Raw genomic sequence first — 12,646 nt, 5'->3', positions numbered from 1 at the left:
AAAGCAACTGATATATTTGCAGGCTGGTATTTCTGTGACACTTTCTCTCTTTGTTTCTGCATGTGCATCCTCGCCCTAAATTAATTTCATCTTCATTCAAATGCCCTTACAGAACATTGGAAAACCTTCATCGATGTACCGCGAGAATAATTATTTGACAAATATGAATATATTAAATAAGAAACATTTTCTTGTAGAAACATAACACGAGAAACACAATGAGATTTTCTCTCTAATGTGTTTTCAGCACCTTGTTACTATTTAATGAATCGTTACATCTGTTACCATTTAGACCATTTCATACACATTTCATAACCTGTTTATTTAATTTCTGGCATTAAATAAATAACAAAAAACTACCGATTAGCTTAAGCTAATGCCATGCCACCAGTAAATTGTAGCTATTAGCTACTACAAGTAGCTACACGGTGTCATTTAGTAAAAATAGGCTAATCAAGTGCACAGTTTCAGCACCCTGATGTATGCATTACTATAAAATTTTAAAGTTTGAATCTTATGAAACCAGTAAAATGCATTTTTAGCTACTTGTTATAATTATTTAGCCTATATAGCTATAAGTTGTGGCTGCACAGTGGGGGACTGGTAGCAGCGTTGCCTTGCAGCAAGAAGGTCCTGAGTTCAAATCTCAGCCTTGGGTCTCTCTGTGTGGAGTTTGCCTGTTCTCCTTGTGTATTTGTGGGTTCTCTCTGGGTACTCCAGCATCCTCCCACAGTTCAAAAACATGACGTAGGTTAGTCGGCCTCTCTAAATTGTTCTTAGGTGTGAACATGTGTGTGTCTGTATGCTGATAACCTATCCTGGGTGTCCAGGACCCCTGTAGATAGGAACCAGTCCTCCCTGCAGCTCTGCAAGGATGAGCGGTTATAAACATGAATAGAAATGGATATAGGTGGATGCAACAACCTTTTGTTTCATTGAAACTGTTTTAGAAATGCTTTTAAATATTCCCCTTTCTTTTCCCTGCAAATTTACAGTCTACAGACTCATTAAATTTACAAAGAGGTTAAAATGTAAACATGCTTTTTAAAAAAAAAAAAAAAAACGAGCATTCCTACTTGGCTTTAACCGCATGTGGCAGTTGTTGAATTTCTGCTCGTCGCAGTAGTAATGGCTCCATCAGTTAACACCATCTCCATGCATTTCACACGTGTAATCAATTTGAGCTTGGACGGTCAACACTGAAATTTCCCTGATAGATAACACCGGGCGCTCGCTTGTCGCCTCCGGTGTTGTCTGAGGCGTTTAGCACACCTGGTGAGGAGTGAGAAGCAGACCTCTGATCAGCTCCGACTGTGGCCTCACTCTTTATTTCTGTCACCAGGCCAGGAGCCGGGCCTCTGTCAACCAGCGTCACCACATGATGGGTCCTGAGACCAGGGGGGAAATTCAGAGTGTCGGTCTGGTCACTTTGTGCTTCCTGTTTATTGTGGTCTAAGGCTGACAGTTTAACTACAGGTGCATGTGGGCGTCCTCACGACCTGCTATCAACTGATCTACAGAATGACTGCCATTTTGTCTGTGTTTTAAAAGCCTGCGTGGTTCTCTTCTCTTCTCCTCTCTTATTGATGCCGAACAGCATCAATAACGCTGTTCGGCAGTTATTGATGCTCATACTGATTGTGGGTTTATTGACGGGAGTGATTTAACATCGACTAATTATTGCAAGGTCAGAATCTTCGCACTCTACACCCGCGTGCCTCAGCTAGTCTTGTGTGAAGCTTTTTCCATAAAGTACAATCTATCTAACTCAATCGTTACCCTGCAGCTGCTGCTAAAAGTTAAGTGGAAAAAAAAAGGGTGAGTGATTGAAGTTTATAGCAGATATTCCAAACTTAAAGAGTAGTGATGTCTCCATCACCTGAAAATGGAAAGAGTATCGCACAACTACAAACTTACCAAGACAACGATGCCTACCTAAATTGACAGACTGGCCAACGAGACAATTAATCAGAAAACCATGAAGGAGACCCTTGGTTACTCTGACGGAGCTGCAGAGACGCATATGGGGGATATCCAGTGACGTTACAGTCAGCAAATCTGGGATTTATGTGTTAAGAAATCAATTGTTAAAATAGAGGGAAGAGAGGAGGTGAAGGTGATCAGGTTCAATGAAATTCTATTTTTTCACCTACATACAAAATGGTGAGGCAGAAAACCAAAATCCTGATCACACCATCTCCACCATAAAGCAAAGGTGGCAACTTACAGCGGAGATGCTTTTTTTCAGAGACACTAAAACCGGTAAGAGTTGTTGGGAGCATGGATTAAACCTGGAGGAAAACTCGATAGAGACTGCAGAGACTTGAGCCTGGAGCTGTGGATCATCTTCCTACATGAGATTGAACTCTAGATCAAAACAAATAAATTTGTAAGAATGGCCAAGAATTAAATCTGATTAGCAATTGATTGAAAATTTAAAGTTAAGGTGTTTTTGCACAGATGAACGGTCAGAAATTTCAGTCTCTCCATGCACACTTTGAGCTGGGGTTGAATTCAAATGTCACTTTTTTTTTAATTATTTGTAAAAAATAAAAATAAAAAGTATCAAAAAGTTGTTGAGCTTCATAATTATTCACTAATTTGCATTGGTCTATCACAGAATGGCATTAAAAAACAAGTTTGGGGTAATAATGAGAGAAAATTTGGAAAACGTCTAGGTGTTTGAACACATTAAAGGGCCTGAATCTGCCTTTGTTTTCAACTTTGTGTGTATGATTAAACATTATGCATGAATGATCACTGCCAGATGCTGCGCAACCTCCAGATAATGTGTCTATTTCATTGTGCTTTTGCCGTCACTGCCACACTATTAACACGCATCTGCTAAGCTGTACTAAACCCTGCTCTGACTTTGACCTTTTCCACCGACTGCCTGCACTTCTCCTCCACTGCCACAAGTGGGAGCTGCATCGTTTATCATGAGCTAAAGGTGAGAGAGGACATGAGTTTTTCTGTGTTTTTTTTTTTCTTCTTTTTTTTAAATTTTATTTCTGCTAACCAGTTTCGGCGTAGAATCACTGGGAGAAATGAACGTGAGCACATCACGAAGAAATGTGTAAACGGCTGAGGGTGCGAAGGAAGACACAGACGAGACATGGCACCGCAGCCGGAGTGGGTTTGATGCAGAAAGAACAGACAATTCCTGCAGGCATCTGTCAGCAAGCAGATATGCAGATGTTTGGGCTTCCCCCGCCCTCTCTTAAATCTCCAGATGTTTCAAAGACTTTCAGTCACACCTCTGTATGTCTGTTTGGTGTTTATGTGACTGTAGGCCAGAGACCCAGTCACATCCACTTCTGTTTACTTTGTCGCTGTCCTTTAAAGAGTTCCTCCTGTGATCATTTTGACTCTTGTGAGATGAAACTTTACGCTGTGGATGTTTATCACTGTGAGGGCTTACGTTTTGTGGTTCTGTTTTGTGTCAATCCATCATGAAGACCTTGCAGACCGGACAGACTCAGGGGCGCTGTGAGAGGGCGTTAGGAAACGTCTGTGATGAAACGGGAGGCCCTCAGTGGGTGTAATAGCCGTAGTAGTCTGGATCGCTGTTGCTGTCTTTTTCACAGACCTCCCCAGCACGCGGAGGCGGGGAGTTTTCAGTGCTGGACGTGTAGGGCGACACTCTCCTCTTCTTGTTTCCCTCGAACATGCCCGAGTCGGCCGAGTCTGCTGATTTGACGGAGGGCGGCTCGAGCCAGGGGTCCTCGGCTGCCACCCCGGTGGGGTCTTTCGGCTTTTCGTGCAGCACGGGCGGCTGCAGGGACTCCAGGAGCGAGGGCGCGTGCAGCCTGGGGTTCCCGGGGGGCGTGGAAGACGACGACGAGGAAGAAGAGGACGAAATGGGCCTGAACCAGCTCAGACTGGGGGCGGGTTTGCTGGGATACTGTGGGGTGTGCCTGCTGGCGCTCCATCCCGCTGACCCGGCCGCTGATACCGACACGCTGCTCGACGCAAAAGGATGCTCTGGGTAGTAGCTGAGGGCATGGTGAGCGGACGTCTGCAGGGGGAACGGCTTGTAGAAGCCGTTTCCAGAAAAGTCCCCCTCATAGGAGGATGCGAAGTCAAGCCGGTTTGGTGGTATGTTCTGCTGCGGGGGCAGGTACCAGCGACTGTGCGGTCCCGGACTAGAGGACGGGTCTTTGTGCTGCTGGCCCATGCCGATGTGATCGCGGCCGTAGAAGCGGGTCTGCGACAGGGGGCTAATATATTGTTCAGAAAGGTAGCTCTGTGGGTAGCAGGTCCCCGGTAACAACTGCTGGCCCTCTGTAGGAGAAGGGGTGAGGCGATCAGAGTCGGGAGGAGCGTAGAGCCTAGGCAGCAGGGAGGAGGAGGGGAAGAGAAGAGAGTGTGAGAAGAAGAGGAAAAAGAAGAAGGTGTTATTTCCTGCCCAAACCTCAAACAACTATCAAACATCTCTCAGCCCCTTACACCCTTTCACTGCAGCATGCTCAGCAGCAGCGCAGTAATTGCATCTATTCTAATATTAAAAAGGCGACATGAGCACTCAGGGCATTTCAGTGACAGCACTGATCCAGTTGAATTATTTAGGCAGAGTTCACACAATGTTCTCAAACCGGAGCGAAAAAGGAAAGGATTTGCTGCTGCTGCTGCTGCTGCTGCTTTCTCTTTACAAACACAAGTATTTTCCAAATTACTTACGTGTCGTAATTGTCGCGGAAACCTTTTGCGAAGGGGTTATGGTCTATTTTCAGCTGAGTGATCTGTGTAGGGAACAGGAGGAGGGCAGCGAGAGAATGTAGGCACAGGAAAAAGAGAAGGAGTGAGCAACTACCATGAAGAAACAAGAGAGCAGTTAGAGAGGAGGTCACTGACTAATAATTAATGAGGTCAACATGCTGGAAAGAGTTGATATTTAGAACCACAAAGTGGGTGATCACACCTACAGAATCGATGCCAGTATGTCTGTGCTAAGCGTTGACAACGTTTTAGATGATGCAGCTGTCAGTGAAACATTGAGTAGTCGGCGACTCTCAGTTGAACTGGCGTTGCACCGATTGCACAGTCACATGTACAGTGCAGTGAAAAAGGTATTTGTCCCATTGCAGACTTTCTTCTGTCATGAAGCAAATTCGTAGCCAGCAAAGATAAGCAAAGCAGACACATGATACAATCCCTAAAGGATGATTTCATTCATCAAGGGAAAAAAAGCGATCTAATATAAGAAATCACCGAGATAGATCCTGTGTGAAAATATGAAGTAGGCTGTAAGATCTTTAAAGCAGCACATCGTCCCCCAATCTAAAGAAGTTTAAAACAGATCAGCCACAAAGTCATTGACTTTTATCAGTCTTGAAAGCGCTCACAAAGTGCTTGGGAGCACCATTATCCACAAATGGAAAATATCTGGAACAATGACAGAACATTGTCAGGAGTTACTCAAATTACTGAAGCAGCATTCCTCCATGAAGCCATAAAAGAAACTCAAACTCACTTGCCTCACCTGAAGCCCGCGTTTATAAAAGTCAGGGGAAAAAAATGGTATCCACTGGAGAGCTCCAAGATCAAAGCTTATGCATGCAAAACCTTTTTGTTCTCACAACAAATGGCAAATTTTGATGACGACAAAGACTCTTTGGAAAATATTAATTAAGTGGTGCTTCCTGTTACATCTGGTGAAGAACTAATAAAGTACAATTTACTGACAGCGAAACACGGCGGTGAAAATTTCATGGTCCGGGATTACTTTGCTGTTTTCCATAATGGAACTGCGTACTCTTCTCTTGAGCAGAAAATCAGAATGGGGAATGTCAGTCCGTCAGTACGTGACGTTCAGTCGTAGCGCACCTGAGTTATGCAGCAGGAGTGATGAAAACGCACTGAGGAGTCCACTTTGGAAAAGTTAATGGACTTAATGGACTCCAAATGGCTAATGGGCTTAAATTATGACCTTAATCAGGCCATTAATGCGCTCTAATGCGGCTCAATTCTGCAAGAATATAGGGCCAAAATTCCTCCACAGCTGTGTAAAATACTCTTCACCAGGCATCACAAATGCTTAATGGCAGTTGTTGTCGCAAAAGACGGCACAACTGATTATGAAGTTTAGGACTCACTAACTTTTTCACATTTGGCCATGTTGATTTGGATGCTTTTTTCCCCATTAGGCATGAAATCATCATTTAAAAATTTATTTTTGTGTTTACCCAGGTTACCCTTGTCTGCTGTTAAAATTAGTTTTGTCATTTGAAACATGCAAGTGAGAAAAAAAACAACAAAAAAAAAAACAGAAAAATTCTGGACGGGTGCAAATAGTTTTTCCACACCACTGCATGCATGCAAATATCAGATCCATTCAGTGTTTTAAAAGAACTATAACAGCTCCGTAATAATATAATGTAATTTCTTCCAGTGAACAATATGTGCTAAAAAAAAAAAAAAAATCTTACGTCTGCGTTCTGATAAGCGGTGACGGCGATGAACTGCGTCTCTGGAAAGACAAAGGTCTGAGCTTTAGAGGACAGGAAGGGGTCCTCTGAGCCGTCCTCCTTCACCTCCACTATGTGAAGACGTGGCTGGTACTTGTGGAGCGACTGGAGCACAATCATCTGAGGGCAAAGCGCAATTAAATTCACAAAATTACCTTAATAGAACAAAGAAAGTCAAATGATGCTAGAGCACTTTCACACAATGATTTTTAGTGATTTTGACAACATGTCAGGAAGTAGGCAGGGATACCTGTGCCACGTTGTTGGTGCTGCCCTTGTTGTTGGTGAGCTTGAGCTTGCTGAATGACACTTCTTGTCTCATCCAATGAGCCCCGGAGTTAGGAGAGTCAGGGTGCATGTACATCCGATTCCCTGGAGTCACCAAAGGAAGTCATCAGCCACAGGAGCACGGTTCGTAGTTGCGCGTCGACGGTGACTTACAAAAGTACTGTTTACCACTTGACCTTTTACATTTTGACCTCATTTTATTTGATAGGGATTTCATGTGGTAGACAAGACAGCAGGGAAGCCCGATGAAAACCAGTCAAGTTTCCCTGTCTCTGCTAAGGAAAAGCATCCCCACAGAATGACTACGCCTCTACCGTGTTTTACTGTGGGTATAGTTTGTTTCAAACTATAGCATTTTGGACTTTAGATTCATCCAACCTAAACACATTTTTCATGTTTTGATGTGGGCCCTTACATGTCTTGAGACAAACTTTGAATTGGACTTCTTACGGTTTTTGTTGAACAATGGGTTTCTTTTTGGCATTTTTCCAATCTGAAGACTAATCTGAGATTCATCAAGAGATTCTCCAATTTCAGATTAGGGCCTCTGGGTTCCTCTGATTAATGCTGACCTCATCTGACCTGTCAGTTTGCTGCTCTGTTACATAAAACCCCAATAAAATACACTGCGGATTGTGGTTGTAACAAGACAGAAATATGACAAATTTGAACTATTACGAATATTTTTGCAAGGTTCTCGAATAGATTAATAGATGAATTAATAGATTAATAGGTCACATAACCCATCCATCCATTTTGTACTGTTTAAAAAATGCAGAACATTTGATTTCTATTTGCAAAAAAATTTGAAAAAGCAATATTATTTAGTTTTTTCTGTCATGGCCAATTGCTACATCCTGTAATCAAGCATGCTGTGCTTTCTTATTCTTTTGATACATCACTGCTCTCACATCATCTATACCACCGTGAATTTTCACAGCATCACCACAGTGACCTTCTAACCTGAATTTGTTCATACCACATGAAGTGCACTATTAAATCTAATTGAGAAAAGCCGTGTCACCACAGTTTCCACAACTTTAGCACAACATCATTCACCTTTTCCACAACAACTGGCAAATGTGCGACAACACCTTAGAGTTTCTCTCATTTAGACAAATGTGGTTTGTTTATCATCAATCATGGGTTCGACTTGCTTTTATGTGTATGTGTTTTATTCAAGTGAGAACAGGAAGAACTGCTGAATGGAAGGAGAAGAGATCAAGGAGTATAAGAGGAAGGGAAAAAAAAAATTCTTTACAAAAAAGTCTTTTCAAAATGAAATTGCGTGGGCTCCAAATCGACCTGAAAGGATCTAAACACATGGACCAATAGTTTTGTTCATATCCTAATTTTAACATTTAATATAAAACCATTTTTTGAAAGTTCAAAGAAGCAGATACATGCTTGGTAGGGATTACTGTGACACCAACAACACGACACAAGCGATCGTCGCTACTTGCTGGTCCAGGAGGAGTGAATGCAATCAATGCAATCTATTGGGTTTCCTCAAAAACTTTGTAAGCTACTTTGAAATAAGTAGGATCAATTGGCACGTAGATTGAACTGAAAGAAATCTTTTTGTAAAGTGCCTCAAGATGACCTTTGTTCGGAAACATTTTTCATCTGCTTTCAAATCCTTCAAAAGGCGTCGAAACGGTGGAAGGAGGCGATCTATCGGGAGAGACCAAAGTGGATTTTTTTTCTTTTTCTTTTTCTCTTACTTACAAAATACAGCGCGAAGAGAGAAAGTGACACTTTGCTTCACTCTGAACACACCAATTCACATGGTGGCACACGACAGTGGCAGTTTTTACTCTGTGGTTTATGAATGACCAGAGGAACCTCAGCGAGGGGCTTGGTTTTAGACTTCTCACCGAACTGTGGAGAGATGCGACTACTTGAGTTACATCCTCAGCATGTCATCAAGAATGCTTTATCTTAACTCATTTTGCCACCAGATCTGATCAGATTTCACTGCCTCTGAGGAAGAATAGCCTTCACACAGCATGATGCTGCCTCCGACATGCGTCACTGTGAGCATAGTGCTTTCAGGATGAAGTGCAAGAATGGGCTGTGATCACTTTTTCCAGGCATCGTGTCATTTTTATACAGTATGTAATTTTTGGAGTAATTGTATTGATTAAAAAGATGTCCAGCTGTTAAGATACAGTAACATCTAGAGCAGTGGTGTCAAACTCATTTTAATTTTGGGCCGAATCAAAAATCTGAATGTTCTTAAAGGGCTGGTTCTACCAGAATCTATTGATAAAACCAATAAAACTGTTAAAATATCAATAAATAGCTGTTCTTCCAGGATTTGTGATTGTTTTAGTGTTTGTTTTTTTTTTTGCAATCAAAATTACAGATTTTGTGGTGAATATTAAGAAAAATTTGTAATTTTTTTTTTTTTTTTACAATATTTGCGCTAATGTATGATGTTAAATGTGACTCTTTATGACTCGCCGTATCAGTTACGGATTCAATGTTTTTGACCAATTTTGAGAAAATTTGCAGTAAAATCAGGAAAAAATGTGGAAATTTGTTGATTTTGTGCGATTTTTTGCAGATTTGTGAAAAACTGGAAGGACTTATTGATGTAATTTGGAGTCCAGAGGGCCACATAAAAAGCTACAGCAGGCCAGATTTGGCCCCCGGGCCTGGAGTTTGACACCTGTGATCTAGAGGCTCAAGTGGAAAACGTTGTGACTTTATTGCGCAGACATTGATAATTAAATCTGTAAAAACCATAAAAGTAAAGTTACCACTCATTAAAATAGCACATCTAGCCTTTTTTTTTTTTTTTTGCTGCTTCTAAATAGTTAAAAAGTCCAGACAGTGAACTGTAGCTTCAGCTAGCAATTTAAGTCGGTTTCCATCAAACCAAACAGAACATGCAGAGAAGTGGCAGACGTGAAGCGACACCAGAGCGTCCACAAGAAAGTGCCTACCAGTGCATCATGATGCACATTCTGGTTGCCTCTATTGCCTGTGGATGTGCTGCTACACAAACCACTTCCTCGAGATCCTCCATGTTGCACGCATTGAGATGAAAACTTCTTAGCTCCCCAAAGACTGAAAAGAGGTTTTGTACTCCACCTGATGTTATCTAATCTACAACTGAAAATCTGGGTTCACGAAGATTACTTTGAGTTTTTTCTCCATCAGTTGTGGCGGGAGGAGGGGCGGGAGGGTAAGTGTGTTATTGGCAGGCACTGGCGCAGGTTTTTTTTTTCTGTTTTTTTTTTTTTTTTTTTTTTTTTGCTTGAAGTTATTTGTGAAGCAGTAAGAGCCTTATGACGTCTTCTGAGATTCATGACATTACTTGAAATGAATAATTTTGAAAAGATGAGAGGAAGAAAAAGAACCACTTTCAGGACAAAAGTTACTTTATTACTACTGGGAGAATGAAATATGTTGCTTTCAACACATCAATACCAAAGTGAAAACTGCTGGTTATGTAAGAAAAACAGTTTCAGCATAAAGTACGATGTGCAGAAAATTTGTGCTGCACTAACATAAGTGTGACTAGTGAAAGTGGTAAAATTAACTTGACCGAGAAACCAATCTAAAAGTGTTTAGTTTATTTACTGAGTAAAATCATCCTGAAGCTTAATAATGCGATAATGTCTGCTGGTAAGAAATTTAGAAAAACTTTTACTTTTTGTTTTTATATGTGTAATTTTTACCTAATAATCTTGCATTTTTACTCCATTTTGACATTTGAAAATGCAAATTTCATCTAGTGGATTTCTTTTATACTATGGTTTTATACACACCTGGCATGTTTCCCTCTGCTTTCCCACACTGGACCCATTTGCCTCCCTGGTACCTCCAGTGGTGCTGATCGGCCAGAACCACGTCTACGTAGACGTTATAGTGGGCAGACGGATCCAGCACGCTGATGTTGAAGCTCAGGAAGGGAAACATCCTCCTGGATAAAAACAAGCGAATGTTTATCTGATGTTTCTTGAACACACACACCTTGTAGAATGAAGAAGAAACACAAAATCTTACCAAGTATTTTTGGACTAGTTTCTAGTGCCAATATTTCAGCAAACTTGAAATAAGCCAAAACTAACTTACAGGTAACTTTTAGTAAGATATAGAGGCTTATTTTAAACAAATCATTTCTTAACATTGATAAAAAAAGTGTCAGTTCCATCAGCAGATTATTTAACTTGTAACAACACATTCTTCCCATGTTATAAGAACATTTTTCTTTGAATACAACTAGTACTTTTTCCATTATTTAGTAAGGAATTATTTACTTAAAACAAACCTCTATACCTTGCTAAAAAGTTTCTTTTAAGTTAGTTGGTCTTATTTTAAGCGTAATAAGATATTTGCACTAGACACTAGACAAAAAAATAAATATGATTTTGTGTTTTTGTCATGTACGTCTGTGAAACTCTCCTATATCACAATTATTAACTAAGTTCATTCCTTCTATTTCTTTATTGGTTTGGTAACACACCCCTGGTGCGTCACCTAAAAATACATGTTTTAAGTGGCTGATCGATCCTGGTCAAATGTGCATTAAACTCAGAGAACTTTTGTCCAACAAAGAAGCTGAGAACCTGCTAAACCTTTGGAGCTCTGGGTGTCAAAAATGCCTGTCTTGCATTGATCGTTTTGTTAAGGTGTTCATTTTGAAGACTTGCCAGACTTTATTTTGATTTATTATAAAAGATGTGCATTTAAGACTGTCTGCACTCTGAATTCAGTGTGCAGAACCTCCAGACACTCAAATCAAGACCCAGAGAGACCGCTGTGGCTGGCGCTGTCATCTGTGTCCGGACTTGTGTCTAAACCAAAGAGACGTGTGAGAAGGGATCTGCTCAGTGGTGATACTTCTGGTTCTGTAACTCGCAACTCGCAATACATCTTGTTTTGGAGCCAATAGGTGCTTTTTTATCCTCTTGTTCTGAGTAAATGGTGAACTCTTACATTAGTTTCCCTTTAATGTGAGCTTGCTACAGTAATTCTGGGCAGAAAGTGGGACCCATATGATTGTAGTTGTGAGGTGAAGCAGCGGTTTCAGCAACAACCATCTGAGACTGAGCTGCGCCTACGAAGAGTAAGAAAGGAACACTATCTGCACCGTTTTATTGTTTTTATTGTCACAAGAATCTGGATGTATTGTGAAAACGAAGAGGGTTGTTAATCCCCAAAATTTAAAGTATTGAATTAAAATGTTTTTTTTTGCTGTTTTCACTCAATTTAAAGATATAATTGAAGTTTCAGCAATATTTTCCATCATCCAGTGTTTTCAGATTATGACATAAATTTTCTTTAAAAAACTTATGATTAAATAAACATATTTGTGTGACATATACTGTCTCACCTTTAACATAACTAGTCAGTATAAAAAATCCCAACATATTAGAAAAGAGGGGACATTTACATGAAAATCTGAAATAGTCTCAATTTATTATAAGGGATTTAAAAAAAAAAAAAAAAAAGATTCCTGTGGGGGCGTCAGCACACCAAATACCCGCTTTGTTTCCTTAGAATTAGAGTGTAAGCGAAGAAGGGGCGGGGAGGCGGGGGTTTGGAGGAGGCTGAGACTGTGGGTGAATATTTAATGCTGCTGTTAATAAAAGATGCCCCAGAAGATGCTCTTGATTGCCGGGGCTTTACACGTTGAACTCATTTTGACCACCAATGGTTTCAGTGAGACGAGGTAACTGGGAGGTCAGGGCGTCCCCAGGTTCACTCCCAGGGAAAGGGGAGGAAAAAACTGAGTTACTCCAAATCAAAATGACACACAGCTGTGGCTACAAACACTCGGCACCCAAAAATGCATGTCAGAGACATGACAGAGAAGCTGTAAAATTAGCTTTCCTGCGAAACTGACATGTAGTGCTAAGGCAACAAAATTATATATA

General features: G+C 40.9%; 1 protein-coding gene across 1 annotated transcript in view; it reads right to left on the bottom strand.

Annotated features, from left to right (window-relative positions):
- Positions 1-677: 677 nt before the first annotated feature.
- tbx21 (T-box transcription factor 21) overlaps positions 678-12,646 on the bottom strand; it is a 29,529-nt gene continuing 17,560 nt past the window's right edge. Inside the window, exons 2-6 of the mRNA XM_015029086.1 lie at positions 10,535-10,689; positions 6,718-6,839; positions 6,429-6,587; positions 4,681-4,742; positions 678-4,331 (exon numbers count right to left, since the gene is read on the bottom strand). Coding sequence (XP_014884572.1) covers positions 3,533-4,331; positions 4,681-4,742; positions 6,429-6,587; positions 6,718-6,839; positions 10,535-10,689 — 1,297 coding nt within the window. The 3' untranslated portion in view covers positions 678-3,532. The remainder of the gene's footprint in view (positions 4,332-4,680; positions 4,743-6,428; positions 6,588-6,717; positions 6,840-10,534; positions 10,690-12,646) is intronic.

The sequence above is a fragment of the Poecilia latipinna genome, unplaced genomic scaffold, assembly GCF_001443285.1.
Source record: "Poecilia latipinna isolate Pla-1442-1.1 unplaced genomic scaffold, P_latipinna-1.0 Scaffold144, whole genome shotgun sequence".
Classification (NCBI taxonomy): Eukaryota; Metazoa; Chordata; class Actinopteri; order Cyprinodontiformes; family Poeciliidae; genus Poecilia; species Poecilia latipinna.
Note: the sequence above shows the minus strand (reverse complement) of the source record. Positions and strands in the feature narration are given on the sequence as shown.